General features: G+C 46.0%; 1 protein-coding gene across 2 annotated transcripts in view; it reads left to right on the forward strand.

Moving 5' to 3' along the window:
* Positions 1 to 17,099, forward strand: part of ELAC2 (elaC ribonuclease Z 2) — a 28,333-nt gene that overhangs the window by 1,139 nt on the left and 10,095 nt on the right. For both annotated transcript variants that reach the window (XM_044983481.1, XM_044983480.1), the window contains exons 4-15: positions 1,384 to 1,448; positions 2,689 to 2,746; positions 6,538 to 6,606; positions 7,203 to 7,358; positions 8,112 to 8,170; positions 8,927 to 8,985; positions 9,083 to 9,155; positions 10,575 to 10,687; positions 12,758 to 12,856; positions 13,958 to 14,096; positions 14,181 to 14,266; positions 16,296 to 16,414. In XM_044983481.1, the coding sequence (XP_044839416.1) occupies positions 1,384 to 1,448; positions 2,689 to 2,746; positions 6,538 to 6,606; positions 7,203 to 7,358; positions 8,112 to 8,170; positions 8,927 to 8,985; positions 9,083 to 9,155; positions 10,575 to 10,687; positions 12,758 to 12,856; positions 13,958 to 14,096; positions 14,181 to 14,266; positions 16,296 to 16,414 (1,095 nt within the window). The remainder of the gene's footprint in view (positions 1 to 1,383; positions 1,449 to 2,688; positions 2,747 to 6,537; positions 6,607 to 7,202; positions 7,359 to 8,111; positions 8,171 to 8,926; positions 8,986 to 9,082; positions 9,156 to 10,574; positions 10,688 to 12,757; positions 12,857 to 13,957; positions 14,097 to 14,180; positions 14,267 to 16,295; positions 16,415 to 17,099) is intronic.

A 17,099-nucleotide genomic window follows, 5' to 3' on the forward strand; every position in this document is an offset into this window, starting at 1 on the left:
TTTATTGCATACACCAAGGGCTCCTTGCTTCCCTCCATATCCCTACAGCAAACTCGCCGTGTGCCTCCCTCACAGCTCCCTCTATTTCAGGGGCTCCTTCCCCTATGCAAGGGGTTCTGTGTGTGCATCCATTTTCCTTTCCCACCATAGCAAGGCCTCTGCATGTACCCTGTCCCCCATACTGGGTTCTTCCAATCTCCCTCCCACCACAGATTGTGTTCCCTCCCATTCTCCCCCATGACAGCAGATCTGTGTGCACCACCATTGCAGAGGTTCTATGTGCACCCCATTTTCCTCTTTTCCCTGTTGCAGGGTCCCCCAGTCACCCCACCACCACCAGGGATTCTGTGTGCCTCCCATTTTTCCCTTCACCCATTCCAGGATCCCCCATTCTCGCCCTATGCCAGGAGTTCTGTATGTCCTTGACACATCATCGGTGCCCCTTCTCCCTGTAACATTAATTAAATTCCCTCCGCCCCACCCCATGTGAGCCCCCCAAAAAGTCTTGCCCACTCACTGATGCCTAGAACATTCCTGGAAGTTTCCTTACAGAGAGAAAAAGGCTTTTAAGTTAATAAGATGGACTCACAAGCTTGGCCAATTAATATCTTGGTGGAGTCTGTTATTAAACTGAGTTGCTACCAGCCTGTACATACTGGTTTGTTTTCTTATCCAGCACCCAACTGCAATATGGTTTAAATCTGTTCTTGTAATGTAGCTTTCATGCTCCTACAAGACCAACTAAGGTGGTAAATTGTTCTCAAAACGTCCTGCCTGTCTAAAGTTCCCCACTTTAGTTGCTAGTAATACCAAAGATTCTCCTAACAGGAAAAGATGGGGGGAAATTATCTTTCTACTCTGTCGATTTACTTTGTGTGTTAGCACTTTGCATATAGTCCGATTCTGTTTCCCTTTAGTAGCCAATTTCCCCTTTGTTGGTGGGTTTCTTTGCATCAGAGGAGAGTGGAAAGGTATTTCAGAAGTAAATGATTGTAAAATTCCCAAAACTGGGACTCTGAATTACTTACACTACAGCACATTCCTCTAGTGTAATTCCTATCCCCATATACCTGTGTGCCTTCCCAACATTTATGATTTATCCTCCCAACATCCCTGTGAGGTGGTCCTTGTTTTACAGATGGGGATCTGGGTGTAAAGAGAAGTGACTTGCTCAAGGTCACACAAAGCAGAGCCAAGGACTTGACACAGATCTCCTGGGTCTCAGACCAGGACCGTAATCACCGGGTATGACATCTCCTTGTGAGGAAGGGTGGAAATTGGACAGATAGTGGAAAGTGAATCACAGTCTTTGCTGTGGAGGCACTTCTGTGGGTTTGTGATGAAGGCTGTTTCCAAAGCCGCACTCTCCCTGCTCTCTTCCAGGAATGATTCTCACCTTAAAGGAAACGGGGCTCCCAAAGTGTGTTCTCTCGGGGCCACCACAGCTGGTGAGTAGCTGTTTTCTTTGGAAAGTGGGGCCCCTCTTAAGAGTCCCAGACCTTCTTCTGTGAGCGAAGAGCTGTTGCTAGGTGCGGCATGACTTTGTAAAATGCTCCTTCTATGAGGTGCTTCTCTAACTGAAGAAGTGCCACCCTGTAATTGTTTGGTTCTGCTTTTGGGGCTGTCTTCACAGTATGTGCAGCTTGCTTGTGAGTTGTGCCAATTGAAAACAGCTCTAGGCAGCAGCAAACTTGGAATGCTCTTGTCTGCTAATGGCTCACTAATAGATGGAACAGCCTTTCTCCACCTGTCTCCCTAAACAATATGATGGGGCAGGTCTTCTGGATGTGCCTTTTTCTGCAAGTATCTGAACAAGTTCTAAATCTGTTGTGCTGGCAGGAGGTATTGGCTACATAGATCCAGTGCTGGTCTCAGTATCTTGTCTCCTCTTATCAGAATTGAATTTTTCTTACAGTATCTATGGGTATTTAATGATTGTCCACTCATCGGGATGCTCTTCTCTTTGACCTTCATATTCGTTTTCCTAAACCCTGTCCCAAAAAGAGAGCGCTTGCTAGGTGGGAGAACTCTAGAGATCTCTGGCCAGCTTGCTTATTCTGCTACTGTTAGGACCATATGTCAGTTCCAGGGAGACAGTCCTAAACTAATGTACAAAACTGAATGTACTTCTGTGGCGGACTAATATAGTAAGAAGAAATAGTGTCCATTTTTCTCCCTGTAGTAGAAAGAGTCTGAAGCTTGGGGCATGGTGTCAGGCTCTGTTACAAAGCAGATGCCTGGTTTGCCGATTCACTGTTTGGTACGTAAACTTGGCAAGAACATGGCTGATTTTGCAAAAACACAAAACACTCCTAAGTGCAAAGCACTGGATACTTGCATAAACATATTCCAGAAGGATGGTGGCAGAACACCCCACTGCCACGTTAGGTATAAACACACTCCCCGAATATGATACCAGGACTTAGTAACTTATCTTAAAGATAAGGTCCGGATGATGTACCTGTTAGTTTCACCAAAATATCTCTGTTCAAGGTATAGAGTGGGGTCCATTTTTCTCCTAGCTCAGAGTTGAGCTTATGAGCTTCTCTGCACCTCAGAGAGAATCTTATTTCATTAGATGTGAACCTTTGCTTGAAAAAGTTACCTAATCTGAGTAGTAAGCAGTCAATGACCCTTCTTTAGGTAATGATTTTTACCTTGTTTTTTTTTTTTTCCCCTTCCTCTCAGCAAAATTACCTGGAAGCTATCAAAGTGTTTTCTGGGCCACTGAAAGGAATAGACCTGGGTATGTACAACACTCCTCCGTGTGCACTTACTGTCTCCAGTGTCTACACCTTATTGTTGCATGTCTGTCTGAACAGCTGCCTCGCTATGTGCGAGGTGTTAAAGGAGCTCTCCAGGACGACAAGATCATTGCAGAGAATTCATTTAATCAATCTTCGCTGCAGAGAATGTGGGGGAAATACCCACATTACAGCTGTCCTTTTCGGGGGAGACATCCGAAGTACTGTCCCACATTGATCATAGTATTTGTAGGACTGGAAGGGACCCTGAGAGATCATCTAGTCCAGACCTCTGCACTCATGGCAGGACTAAGTATTATCTAGAACATCCCTGACAGGTGTTTGGAGATTTTTAAGAGGTTAGACACCCTCCCTGGGCAGTTTATTCCAGTGCTTCACCACCCTGACAGGAAGTCTTTCCTAAGGTCCAACCAAAACCACCCTTGCTGTAATTTAAGACCATTGGTTCTTAAATGCCTCATAGAAGAGGTTTTAGGGGAAAAAAAAAAGACTTTGTTTGATTAGTCACCAGGAGCAGATGGTATCACCCAAGAGTTCTGAAGGAACTCAAACGTGAAATTGCAGAACTACTAATTAGTATATAACCTATTGCTGAAACAAACCTCTGTACCCGATGACTGGAAGGTAGCTAATGTAATGCTGACTCCAGAGGTGATCCTGACAATTACAAGCTGGTAAGCCTAACTTCAGTATTGGGCAAATTGGCAGAAACGATAGTAAAAAACAGAATTGATCAGACACATAAATAAACATGATGTGTTGGGAAAGAGTTAACATGACTTTTGTAAAGGGAAATCATACCTCACTAATTTAATAGAATTCGCTGAGGGGACTCAACAAGCATGTGGCCAAGGATGATGCCGACAGTGCAGAAAGCCTTTGACATTATCCCCCTCTAATGGCTCTTAAGGAAAACAAGCAGTCATGGGATAAGAGGGAGGGTTCTCTCATGGATCACTAACTTAAAAGATAAGAAACAAAGAGTAGGAATAAATGGTCACTTTTCACAATGAAGTGAGGTCCCCCGAGGTCTGTACTGGGACCTGTTCTGTTCACTGTCCGCTCCTTTCCAGATCAGTTATGATTATGTTGAAGTGGCAAGGTTTGCAGATGATACAAAAATATTCAAGATAGTTAAGTCCAAAGCTGGCTGTAGAGAGTTACGGGGGCTCTCACTAAACAAGGTGACTGGGCAACAAGATGAAATTCAGGGTTGATAAGTGCAAAGTAATGAACATTGGAAAAAATAATCCTAACTACACACATACAGCTATGGGTTCTCAATTATCTGTGACCACTTAAGAAAGATTTTGGAGTCACTGTGGATAGTTTTCTGAAAATTTTAGCTCAATGCCCAGTAGCAGTCAAAAGGGCTAAGTATGTTAGGAACTATTAGGAAGAGAATAGAAAATATAACAGTGTCTTAAAGCTACTGTATCAAACCATGGTGCACCCACCCCTTGACTGCTGTGTCCAGTTCTGTTGCTGCATCTCAAAAGTAATGCAACTGGAAAAAGTTTTGAAAAGGGCAACAAAGATGATTGAGGGAATGGAACGGTTTCCAGAGGAGGAGAGACTAAAAAGATTAGGACTGTTGTGCTTACAAAAGAGATGATTAAGGAGGCATACAATAGAGGTCTACATAACCATGAATGGTATGGAAAAAGTGAATAGAGAAGTTATTTATCTTCTCCCACAATACAAAATACAGGGGTCACCAAATTACATTAATAGGCAGCAGATTTAATACAAAGAAGTAGAAGTATTTTTTTTCATATGGCACATTATTAACCTTTGGAACTCATTGCCAGGGGATGTAGTGATGGCCAAAAGTATAACTAGGTTAAAAAGGACCTAGATAAGTTCATGGAAGATGGTTCCAGCAATGGGTGTTAGCCAAAATGGTCAGGGGTGCAACCCTAAATTGACTGCCAGAAGCTAGGAGAAAACTAGGTGCATCACTCAACTGTAGCTCTGTGATTTGCCACTGTTAGAGACACGATACAGGGCTAGCTGGATTATTTGTCTGACCCAGTATTCCTGTGTTCTTATGAGGCAAAGTGCCAAGCTGCAGTCACTGCAGCCTCTGAGAAATGAAAAGAGAATGACTTCTTCCAACTGTTTATTTTGGAGTCCCTCTGGGATCTGGTTTCCAGGCTGCTTCAGGTGACAAAGTGGAGATGCACTTAGTCCCCCCACATATCAGAAAACACAGGAGTCACTGTAATGCTTGGTTGTCTTAGCACCTCATTTTCCAGGATCAGGAACACATTGGTAATGTCTTAATAAGAGCTTAGTTTTAAAAGAAAGTGCCAAGCTGCCTGACTCAGAGATTGAGAATGGGCAACAGATCCTATCCCATCCAAGTCACTGGCTCAAAACCAGCATGCTGTCTGATGACCTGTGTGAAATGAATGGTTTCCAGTCCACTTTCTGGTAGACAGCTCTCTATGTATCTCAAACACTATCTCAGCTGTTATTGTTGGGCATCTTTGGAAACTGAAGGCCAAGGGTTGACTGGGCTCAAAGAGTAATCTCTTTCTTACTCTTGCTATGGGGTAGCTCCTCCAGGGGAGGGGAGAGAAGAATACAACACACGAATTGCCATCATGGATCAGCTCTTGGTCTGACTAGTGCGTTATCTTGTCTCTGACAGAGGCCAATGCCAGACTTTTAAGGTGCACAAAACCACCTGGACAGCTACAGAAAAACTAACTTGCATGTAAGGAACGATCAATGGCTGGCTTATGCCCTGATGCTGGAGGATTTAAATCCCTTCAGTTTGTATTAAATTCTAGGACCAACCGCATCACCTTTTAAAAATAGTAAGTGATGGCATTTGTCCCCCTCCCATCTTCTAATGCAGTAATTGATTTAATGAGCAAATGCATAGCAAGCTTAGCAGCAAAGGCATGTGTGTGCCTGAGGTCCTATGCCACTGGGATTTCTCCATTGTGAGCAGGCAGCTGATTTAAAAGGAGCATCATTTCTGAACTATAACATACTGAGCAGGTTTCTTGCACTACCCTGTCGGTGGGGAATGCAATGCAGATTTCTGCTATTGTTTTGGATACAGACTTGTGACAGATCCACTCCTGATCCCATTGCTGTTAATTCATTTACATGTGTTACAAACTCAGGTACAACTTCCTAATTTACTATTCAAAGTAAATAAGATGTTGTCTGATTATAATAAATCCAACCTTTTGGGTGCTGCAGTGTAGCATTTGCCATTTACTGACTTCATACCAAAAACAACTTGCAATTATGTGAGTGCTTGTTTTATTCTTCAGCGTGTAAGTAGCTGTTCATAAATATATAATACCTCTGCTATCTACAGAGCCAGATGTAGGACTGACCCTGCTTTAAGCACCACCTTGGGATTGTATAAAAGCAGACTGGAAACTTGTAAAAAGAACAGAGGCCACAGAAACCCTGGCCTGTTCAGAGATGTGCAGTGATGAATTGTTTTAATCTCTGCTGCTTAGAGCAGTTGTGAGTATAATTGCTTTCTCTTGAAGTCATATATATTTGTCTTTGTAGTAGTGGAGAATTTCAGCATCTGGCTTGAGGAAACTGCCTGATGAGCATCTCCTGTGAGATGCATGCTCCTGAATGCTTGTTAAAACGTGTCTCTAATTTCCAGGCTGCTTTGTCAACAATCCTGGAGTCTGAGGCATCTGTTTGTAGTAACTGGTTAATACTTGTTTACTTGTTTTGGAGGGGTTAATAGCCATGCTGATGTCTAATGTTTTAACTATCTTGTCGCTAGCTGTGCGGCCCCATACAGAGTCCGAGTATAAGGATGAGACGATGACCGTCTATCAGGTACCTCTTGTGGGTGAGTACAGACATCTGATTGGAATGGTAGGAAGCTTTCTGGAGCTGCAGTTGGAGAGGGAGGAGCAGGGTTACTTGTTGCAGTAAGGGCTTCCTTGAACTGGTTATGGTATCTGGTTGTTGTTTGTAAACCTGAGACATAGTAACTATAGGGTTGTGTTAGGTTACCTCTCCTGTGGTGAGAAAATAGCTTTCAAAGAAACCTGAGCCCGTGCCAGACCTTAAGGTAAAAGGATGTTGTCTCCTCTAAGAACTCTGGTATTTTCTGTCAGGTGATAGTCCATGGAAGAGAAATGGGAAGTTACTGTGACTTGTACTTCCCTAACTGGCTTTCCATGTTACTAGGTACACTCATACGAGCAGCTGTTCTCAGAGCACATGCTTGAGTTTGATAAGATTTTGTTGCTTTTGGAGAATCTGCTGAGGAGAGCTCTTGAAATGAGTGAAGTGCAGTATGGAGAAACAAGGACGCGGGCTCTCTTGTCCCTTTTTAAACCGCTCGGGGCATTTTTGAAGAAACTTTGGGTAAGGCTCCATTTGTGTTTTCTCATTCCTGCCTCCTGAGCAAGCCTGTTTTTTCCCTTGGGTTTGGAACAGGAAGGCATTTAGCCAGTGAGTACAGGCTGCATCAGAGTCCTGAAAGGTCAGTCCATGGTGGAGTCAGCCCCAAATGTGTCCCAGAGCCTGGATCTCCCACCGCTGCGCAGCAGTGTCCAGAAGGCGACAAGAATAGAGAAGCCCCGAAGAAAACAGGTGCATGAACTTGTATTTTCTTAGTATAATTGGAACAAAAACTCTAAAATGTTGGTATAATTTCTCCCCTACATAGATATTCTTGGTGTAGATAAGAAAGTGCAGGCCCTCTTTGCTAAAATATTGCTTAGGGGTAATTTGAGCAGATGGAGAACGTGAGGCAAAAGAAGATCCAGTGGTTGGATGCTGAAGCTAGATTAATTCAAACTAGAAATGAGACAGGTTTTTTAAAACATTTATGGTTATTAACCATTGGAACAACTTACCTTGGTACCAGGTAGATTCTCTGACCCCGCAAGTTGTGAAATCAAGACTGGGTGTCTTTCAGATGTTTTGGGTTTGATGGAGGAATCCCTGGGTTGGAATTCTAGACAACAGGTTAGACTTAAATGATCATAATGGCCACTTATGGCTAAGGCTGCATATCTGTCACGGAGGTTGGAGAAGTCACGGATTCCATGGCTTTCCACAACTTCTATGGTTTCTGCAGCGGCCAGTGTGGGGCTCAAGCAGTCCCACAGTCAGCCGCTGCTCGGGTGGCCCTGGGCAGCTAAGATTTAGTCGGTATTTATAGTAAAGGTCATGGACAGGTCACAGGATGTGACTTTTTGTTTATTGTCCATGAGTTTTACTAAAAATACTCCTGATTAAATCCTAGTTTTTCTGGGACACTGCAGGAAGTTGGCACCTTTTGCTGTAAGGAAAAAGATGCTGAAACTACATCATCCTGTGTAACTTTTTTTTTCTTTAAAGATGGCAACAGAAGAGTTGGCAGCAGAGACCCAACCCTGGTGGTGGCTTTCATCTGTAAAGTAAGAAATGTCATATGGAATAGGAGGAGCCCCTGCCTTCTTTTATCTAGACCAGTTTAATTACAAATACCACCAACTAGCGGGGTAGGGTTTTTTGGACATTTATTCTATGCCAACCTTTGTATCCAGTAACACTGCACTCAAATCTAGCGATTGAGCATTGGGCGGGTTAGAATGCTGTCTGGTGCTTCACACTTAGAATTGACCGACAAAAGCTTTTTTAATTTGCTGCTTCATGAAGGCTAGAAAGATTTTTATTTCTGCTTGTCTATTACTCTACAAATTCAGATCTTGCCTACCCTGCTCCTCCTAGAAGACTCTATGGGCGACTGAAGAGCTAGCAGGGTTATGAGACTGGACGTATAAAAGCTCATGGAGAGTAGAAAGACTTTTAGTAGCTGTTTAAAATACTTTAGGTAGTGCTTTATTTTTGTAACACTTCTGTAAGTCAGCTGCTGAACTCTCAAAAGAAAACCTTAGACTCTCCACCTCTACAGGTTGGAGCTCCAGATCCATACCTCTGGGCAGATCAGCCACTGAAGCAGGACAGAGGACTTGATGTGCCTGAGACTTAAAAAAAATTCCTGAGGAAAATCTCCTGCAGTCCCTCTTCATGGCTCATTTCAGAGCCAGTAAGGGCATGAACCTCATTTTTGCTCCCCCCCCCTTCCATCCATGTTTAAATATTGTAAAGAGTTGGTGACTTGTTACATGGGAACTTTGAGGAAAAACATCTTTCTTTTAAATTATTTTCAGCTTCATCCAAAGAAGGGAAACTTCTTGGTGGCCAAAGCGAAGGAGCTGGGCCTGCCAGTGTAAGTACGAGAGCCCTGCCTGTGTGCTTGGGAGGTGGGAGGATCCTGTTGTACGGATGCTGTCAATCTAACGCTGTCTTTGTGTTCTCATCCTTAGTGGTACGGCAGCCATTGGCCCCATCATTGCGGCTCTCAAAGATGGGAAGAGTGTCACGTTCGAAGGCAGAGAGGTATGACTGCACTCTAGGCTATCCCAGCCATGCTGCACGCTGGGTTTGTAACCGGTGCTCCTCATGGGACCCATCTCACTCAGAACATTGTAATAACTAAATGCTGCTGGGGGGGAGGGATAGCTCACTGGTTTGAGCATTGGCCTGCTAAACCCAGGGTTGTGAGTTCAATCCTTGAGGGGGCCACCTAGGGATCTGGGGCAAAAATTGGTCCTGCTAGTGAAAGCAGGGGGCTGTACTCAATGACCTTTCAAGGTCCCTTCCAGTTCTAGGAGATAGGTATATCTCCAATTATTATTACCCCTCTGCCAATCACAATCATCCCCTCTCTTGGGTCAGAAGGGACTGCAGCTGTAACCAGTCTAGTCCTCTCATTGCTCCTGTTGCGTGGTAGGATTGAGTGAGCTGTCCCTGAACCATGCCTCTTAGTGGCAGGTACCAGCCTTGCATGTTTCCTTGGATTCCATAACATTCCTTGGCAGCTTGTTTCAATTTCAAGCTTTCCCAGCCTCATTCCTTCTGTAACGGGTTGTCCCAGGGTGCCTGTCACTGCAGATGGGATCCGTTCAGTATCTGCCATCACAGGAGAAGGGTTGGTGAGACACACGGAAATGACTGTGTATCCCATGCCAAAAATGGGGTGTTTTGTTTCTCCGCTTCAGTGGCTGGCTCAGTTATAGTGATTTGAGTCTGTGACAGCCTGTGAGCTAACACAGCTGGTCCGTTAGCTCAGGCAGTAGAGGCGCTTATGCTTTCAGATCCAGAGGAGTGCCCACACCTGACCCACTGTAAGCAGGAGTCCCCACTCACTGATTACGCTCGTTCATTATCCTGTCACACCCCCTGCAGGCGGTTAAAAGGCTCTGATGTTGGGGGCCAGATAAAGACTTTAATCTCCAAGGCTAGTGCCTTGTAAGAGGGAGAGACCCTAACCATGGGTGTTTCTAGTGGATCCATAAATAAAATCACTGCCCCCCAGGTGACACGAGTGAGGGACAACTGGACCTGCTCCCCAAAGGAGCTCATGGGAGCATGAGAGAGAAAGTAGCTGAACTTTCCTCAGCTGCAGCTGAGATGCTTCTTGCTTTGTTGAGGCCATTGCCAGGATCCATTAGGCTGTGTGACCCAGCAACATTGGGGGGGGGGGAGAATATGAATGGCTCCAGTGCCAGACTGGTAACTGGAGCATGAATCCTTGGACTCGCTGACCATTGAGCAGAGCACCCTGGCACCCAGTTGATGAGCGAGCAAGTTCTGTGAGGTTGCCAGCTGGCTGTGGAAGAGCAATGAAGTGAGCCTGGTGATTGGGCAGCATGTGCTGTTGGTTATGTTGCCAAAAGGGAGCCGCGTACTCGAGCATGTTCGGAGAACATGTGCCATGGACCGACCAGGGTGTAACCCTTGTGTGCTTCATTGCAGATCCTGCCCGAAGAGGTCTGTACCCCTCCTGATCCAGGCTCTGTGTTCATTGTAGTGGAATGTCCTCATGAAGGCTTTGTGGATGCTGTCTGTGAAAATGACACATTCTGCAGGTATAGTGGGGGTGGATGGAGGGAAGGGTGCTCCCTAGAATACAGGGTTGGTGGGGGAGGGGTCTAAGGCTTGAGCACTTTATGAAAATCTCCTGTTAGCCTGGTTACAAATGGACTCTGATATGCTTCGTGGGCTAATGCCAGAGCCACAGACAGCAAAGTCATCCTGAATGGCCTGGTTAAGGAAACCTGCAGATAGTGCACAGAGAGAGAGAGCCACCAAAAAAGGATCCACAGAAGCTGGAGTATGAGAGGCAGGGCTGTGACGGGGTGTGCTCTGTGCAGGGCACTTGACTCCAGAACTCGCGTCCCCAGGGCTTGGAGTAGCCTGGATTTGTTACCTTCAGGACACCTTGCAAGGCCCATCTTACTTGGGAGAATGGACTTTCGGGGAGGGGTGGGGGGAGGTGAAGGTATTTCTCTCTGATGCACTTAGCAGCAACCTCATGAAATATAGTAACTTACTATCTTTGTTTTAAATAGTCACGTGACTGGACTGCATGATATGCATCTTTTAGTGGGTTCTTGCATATAAGTAGCTGAGACTTCAAAGGTCTTTGCATATGATGAGCTTACTCACTGTTCAGTCTGGATCTCACCCCAGAATGTGTGAAGAGTTATCTCTTACCCCGTAACTCTTAAGCGCCTTAATGCTTTGCTACTGTAGTTCTGTCTGGGATGCCCACAGTCAGCAACAAGCATGCACTTGGTCTATGTACTGAGCAGGCCTGGCCCAACACTTGGGATCCAGGAGCCTACCAGCAACATCAGACTTCTGCTGGTCTCCACCAGCCTTGGTTAATAACTGGTAAGGTGACTTCACACTCTCCCCAGCCCCACATTTCTGCAAAAAGTGTTCTGAAATGTTCAGCCCTGTCCTGGAACAATCAGAGGGAGGTTAAGGTTTGTTGCTCCTTTAAAGAGTCAATATCTAGCAGTTTGTTGCTGTAACTGGAGTTTCCAAACAGTTCAGTTCAAACACAGCACTGGATTGGTTTAACTTAAGTTCATTGAATTCCAGAGAGATTTGAAATGAGCATAAGGATTAAAGTCCGAAATGGTTACACGAGAGAGAGAAACATTTTCTGGACACTAAAATCTCCCAGACTAGACTGGGTTCAAGGTAAAACCCCTTCAGCACGTTTCCATCAGTATCACTGACCAAGCTCTTGGCTTAGGATCTATCCTCCAAAGTCAAAAGGCACCCTGGTACCTTTGTTCTAGGCTGATAATTTGGGATTCTGTACCCTTCTCTTCTGTAGTCCATTGAATCTTTGAAGATATCTCCAGATAAGTCAGTTTCTAGCTGAGGGGTAGGCAATGTGGAGTCTGTCTTGCAGGAAGTGTCCTGCTGCTGCTTTCCCCACTGGAGTTATCTGCCAAAATGCAAATTACTTAGTTTCTGCACCCTCCCCCCGCTGCAATTGAATGGACAATGGCTGTTCTTAATATCACACCTACCTCGCAGAGATGGAATCATAGAATTGTAGGACTGGAAGAGACCTCGAGAGGTCATCTTGTCTAGTCCCCTGCACTCATGGCAGGGCTAAGTATTATCTAGACCAGCAGTTCTCAACCGGGGTGCCCCAAGCCCCAGGGCTGAAGCTGGCAGCAGCGCACGGGGCTGAAGCTGGCATATGGCCGCTGTGCCCCCCACCCCAGCCAGGAGCGGCATGTGAGGCTAAAGCTGGCAAAACTCCCCCACCCAAGCCAGGAGCGGTGGTGGTGGTGGGGGCTAAAACTGCTCACTGAGTAATGGGCCTACCCTGTCCTTAGTCTCCCTCTTGCTTGTGAGGAATTGTCCCCCTTGTATAGATGGAGGCAGTGGGATCAGAGGCCCAAGGCCACTGTGGATCTTGGCGAGTGTGGAGTAGAACCCAGAACTCCTTGACTCTCAGATCTGAGCTTTAACCATTCTGCTAGACTTCCTTCCTGGAGGAAATCATCTATGCTCTATTGTGTCCTTGGTAGTAAATAGATTCTGGAGAGCAGCCTTGTCATCTTAGGTGAGATCTCTGTGTAATAGGAGCCAAGCTTGTTGTAATCTTTGATCTTAAATGTCTATTCTAGGTACCAAGAAGGGAAGGCTGAGGGTCACGTAGCCTTGGTTATTCACATGGCCCCAGAGTCAGTGCTTCGAGACAGCCGGTACAAACAGTGGCTGGAAAGGTACATGGCTTTTATTTAATTACGTTGACTTAAAATAACCTTGAAGGAAGCATAACCCACAAACTCAGTGATCCCAGACTGGAACAGGTACAGCGAAGGGCTACTAGGATGATCCGAGGAATGGAAAACCTGTCTTATGAAAAGAGACTCAAAGAGCTTGGTTTGTTTATCATAGAATCTCAGGGTTGGAAGGGACCTCAGGAGGTCTAGTCCAACCCCCTGGACTTTTAGCCTAACCAAAAGAAGACTGAGGGGGGAGATGATTGCTCTTTATAAATAGATCAGAGGGATAAATATCAGGGAGGGAGAGGCATTATTTAAGCTTAGTACCAATGTGGACACAAGAACAAATGGATATAAACTGGGCACTAGGAAGTTTAGACTTGAAATTAAATGAAGGTTTCTAACCATTAGAGGAGTGAAGTTCTGGCACAGCCTTCCAAGGGGAGTAGTGGGGGCAAAAGACATATCTGGCTTCAAGACTAAGCTTGATAAGTTTATGGAGGGGATGGTATGATGGGATAGCCTAATTTTGGCAATTAATTGGTCTTTGATTATTAGCAGGTAAATATGCCCAATGGTCTGTGATGGGATGTTAGATGGGGTAGGATCTGAGTTACTACAGAGAATTCTTTCCTGGGTGCTGGCTGGTGAGTCTTGTCCACTTGCTCAGGGTTTAGCTAATTGCCATATTTCGGATCGGGAAGGAATTTTCCTCCAGGGAAGATTGGCAGAGGCCCTGGAGATTTTTCACCTTCCTCTGCAGTGTGGGGAACGGGTCACTTGCTAGAGGATTCACGGCACCTTGAGGTCTTTAAACCACAACTTGAATATTTTAATAACTCAGACATAGGTTAGGGGTTTGTTACAGGAGTGGGTGGGTGAGATTCTGTGGCCTGCATTGTGCAGGAGGTCAAACTAGATGATCATAATGGTCCCTTCTGACCTTAAAGTCTGAGTCTATAACAGCTGTGGGTCAGGGCTTGTGTCAGTTCAGAGAGCAGTGGTTAGTGAACGGCATCAGGTGCCCGGCAGTGGGTTGGAGCTGAAGTAGTCTGGTTTCTGGACACGTATCTTACTATTCCTTCTGTCTTTCTCCAGGTTTGGACCCACAACTGAACATCTGATACTTAATGAAAATGCAAACACTGTGCACTGTCTCCGCAGCCACAAGATCCAAACTCAGCTGAACCTTATTCACTCAGAAATCTTCCCACTGCTAACCAGCTACCAGAGTCGGGTAAGAGGCTACGCCTGGCTGCAGATGTCTGCAGAGGTGAGCTCGTGCACGTTTCCATGTTGCTCCTTCTGTCCTCCTCTCCAGGAAGAAGAGGCCACTTTCAGCGTTCCTGTTGTGCGGGGAGAATGCCTCCTGAAATATCAGCTGAGACCCAAACCGCAGTGGCAGAGGTTGGTACTCTCAGTTATATATAAACTGAAGAGAGATCTGGCCTCCTGCCTTGGGGGGGCACCTGCATGGGAGCAGAAGTCATTTTAGAGGATCAGATGATGAGCTGAAATCAAGGAGCATTCAGCATCTAAATGATGGTAATGCAGCAAAGGTGGCTTGAAGTCACCTTTGCACTCTGATTCTGGGCCAGTTTGTGCAGGATCAGACCGCTGGAGAAACTTTTTTTTAACAGCTAGGGGTGTGTGCGTGTGTTGGGATGTGGAGGGGGGTTGCATTGTGTGGTCGCCAAAGAAATCCAAGGCCCCGTTTTGTTGAATGTTGCACAAATCTCTACTAAGACTGTGCTCCAGAGCACTTAGACTCTACGTTTGACTGGACCTGTAGGTGTAATGTACAAGTGGATGCCTAAATGTATGTCTTCTGTCAGAGATTTCATTGTTTTAAGGCAAGAAGGAATCATTAGATCTAATCTCATGGTTCTCAATGTTTCCAGACTACTGTACCTCTTTCACAAGTCTGATTTGTCTTGCATAGCCCATGGCTCACCTCACTTTAAAAACGACTTACTTACAAAATCAGACATGACATAATACAGAAATGTCAGAGCACACTGACTGAAAAGTTGCTGACTTTCTCATTTTTACCATATAATTATAAAATAAGCCAACTGGAATAGAAATCTCACTTACATTTCAGTGTATAGAGCAGGATAAACAAGCCCATTGTCTGTATGAAATGTTAGTTTGTACTGCTTAGCTAGTGCTTTTTATGTAGCCTGTTGTAAAACTAGGCAAATACCTAGATGAGTTGATTGTACCCCCGGAAGACCTCTGTGTGCCCTTGGGGATATGCATACCCCTGGTTGAGAACCACTGATCTAGTCCAACCTGTATATCACAGGCCATAACATTACACTCTGTTACCCCTGTATCACATCCCATGTGTTAGACTAAAACATTTGTCCTCCGGATACTAAATGGTGGTGTGCCCCAGGCCAAGAACAGGAGAGACCTAGGGGATACCAGTGCCCAAGACCCCTGCAATGGCAGGGAACTGATTCTGGGAGACATGCCCAGATGATTCCAGCAGGTGAGAGAGGCCCCATGCTGCAGAAGTGAAAACAGAACACGCTGTTGTACCTGCTAGTTTGATGGGGAAGGGGGGACAGAATTCCTTCCAAACCCCACATTGTTGCGACCCTGAGTGAGCAAGGCCCACCCGCCAGCCATCTAAGAAAGGTCTCTGTACCACTGGTCCTCCCTGTCCAGTGTTCTGTCTCCAGCTGTGGCTGATGGCTTCAGAGGAAGAGGGAAGTCTCAAATTCAGTTGTGAGGAAGGGGAATGGATTGTGTTTAAACATTAAGGCTTCACTCTACTTGCGTGTGATGATGGTCCTGAAGCCTTCTCAGGATATTCCTGTACATGCAAGAAGATTGGCTCTGATAGTAGTATGGGTGAGTGAAGTTTTTGGTACATGGTACCGTACACTGCCCCTGAGCTGTGCAGGACTTGCTGGGACCCAGTGCACTATGTAGCCCTTAAATCAGGGGTCCTCATCTAAATGCGCCCGCATACTGGCCAGCAGATGAGCATCCGCCGAAATTCGGCGGCAACGCCTCTGGATGATGCCACTTGCTGCTGACAAGCAGCGTCATCCAGAGGTGGCATTTCGGCAGATGCTCGACCGCTGCCACAGTCTTTCGTCTGGTGTCCACCAGATGAAAAATGTTGGGGACCACTGACTTAAATCCTGAGGTCATGCAATGATTCCCTCTTGCTGGAGTTACCCGTTTCCATGAGCCCATGTGCCTCCTGCAGTCTGCTGGCAATCGTGGGTATGTGGCGTTTTACTGCCCTCTGGTGGATGGTAGTTTTAAAGCAGGCACATCTGGGGACTGTTAAGGAAACTTTCATACTAGGCTAGTATCTATGCAGTAATTTGACACTTTGCCCCATAAATTAAACGCTCTTCAGCTGCCCCCTCCCTCCCCAGCCACATCCTGATCTGTGGCCTGTGGATCCTTTCAGGGATATGGTTGCTGTCTGCAATTCCAGTGAATTTGTGGCTGAAGCCCTGGAGCTCCCTGGCTTCCAGGACCGTGTGAAGGAGTGCAGAGAGAGCCTGCAGGCTGGGCCAGTCAGGTCAGGTGAGGAGAGTGTGCAGGGCCCTCTGATTGAAGTAGCAGATAAATCTGGCTTGACCAGGGAGGTGGGTTGAGTTGTTGGATAGAAACAAACTGGGGACTTGCGTTCTAAGGGGACACTGTCCAGGCGAAATATTCCCATCGCTCTGCAAGCTAATGAACTCAGCATATTGTTAGGGTCGCTGTGAGTGCCCAGCAGAGCATGGGATGGGCTCATTCCCACTTGGTCTTTGTCATTCAACATGGCACAAGCCAGTTTGCATTCTTAGCTCTTGAGGGTGCTGGGTTTGAGGCTCCAGCACTGCAAGGGGAGAGTTTAATTGCCAGCAAACCCCCAGGATTGCATTCTACTGCAGTGCTCTGCTTATCGCTGGTTGCTTTGGGTTTTTAAAATTGTGATCCCAAACAGTCATTGTTCCTCTAACATGCTGTCCATATGGTGGAGTATGCGAAGAACAGCATCTAATCCACAGCTGGCTCCCTCTGGAACCCAGCTCTGGTCATCTGGCTATGCACTGATGCCACTGTGTGACACGGGCAGTGAATCAACATCTAAATCATGACTGCAGGAAAAGCCAGCACAGCCTGTCCGCAATCTTGCCATGAGGCCCATGTCCCTTCTCATTGAATGGCAGTGTATGTCGGTCACTACCAAGCCCAGTCCTGACTCGCCTGCCTCCATTCTGGG

The sequence above is a fragment of the Mauremys mutica genome, chromosome 12, assembly GCF_020497125.1.
Source record: "Mauremys mutica isolate MM-2020 ecotype Southern chromosome 12, ASM2049712v1, whole genome shotgun sequence".
Lineage (NCBI taxonomy): Eukaryota > Metazoa > Chordata > Testudines > Geoemydidae > Mauremys > Mauremys mutica.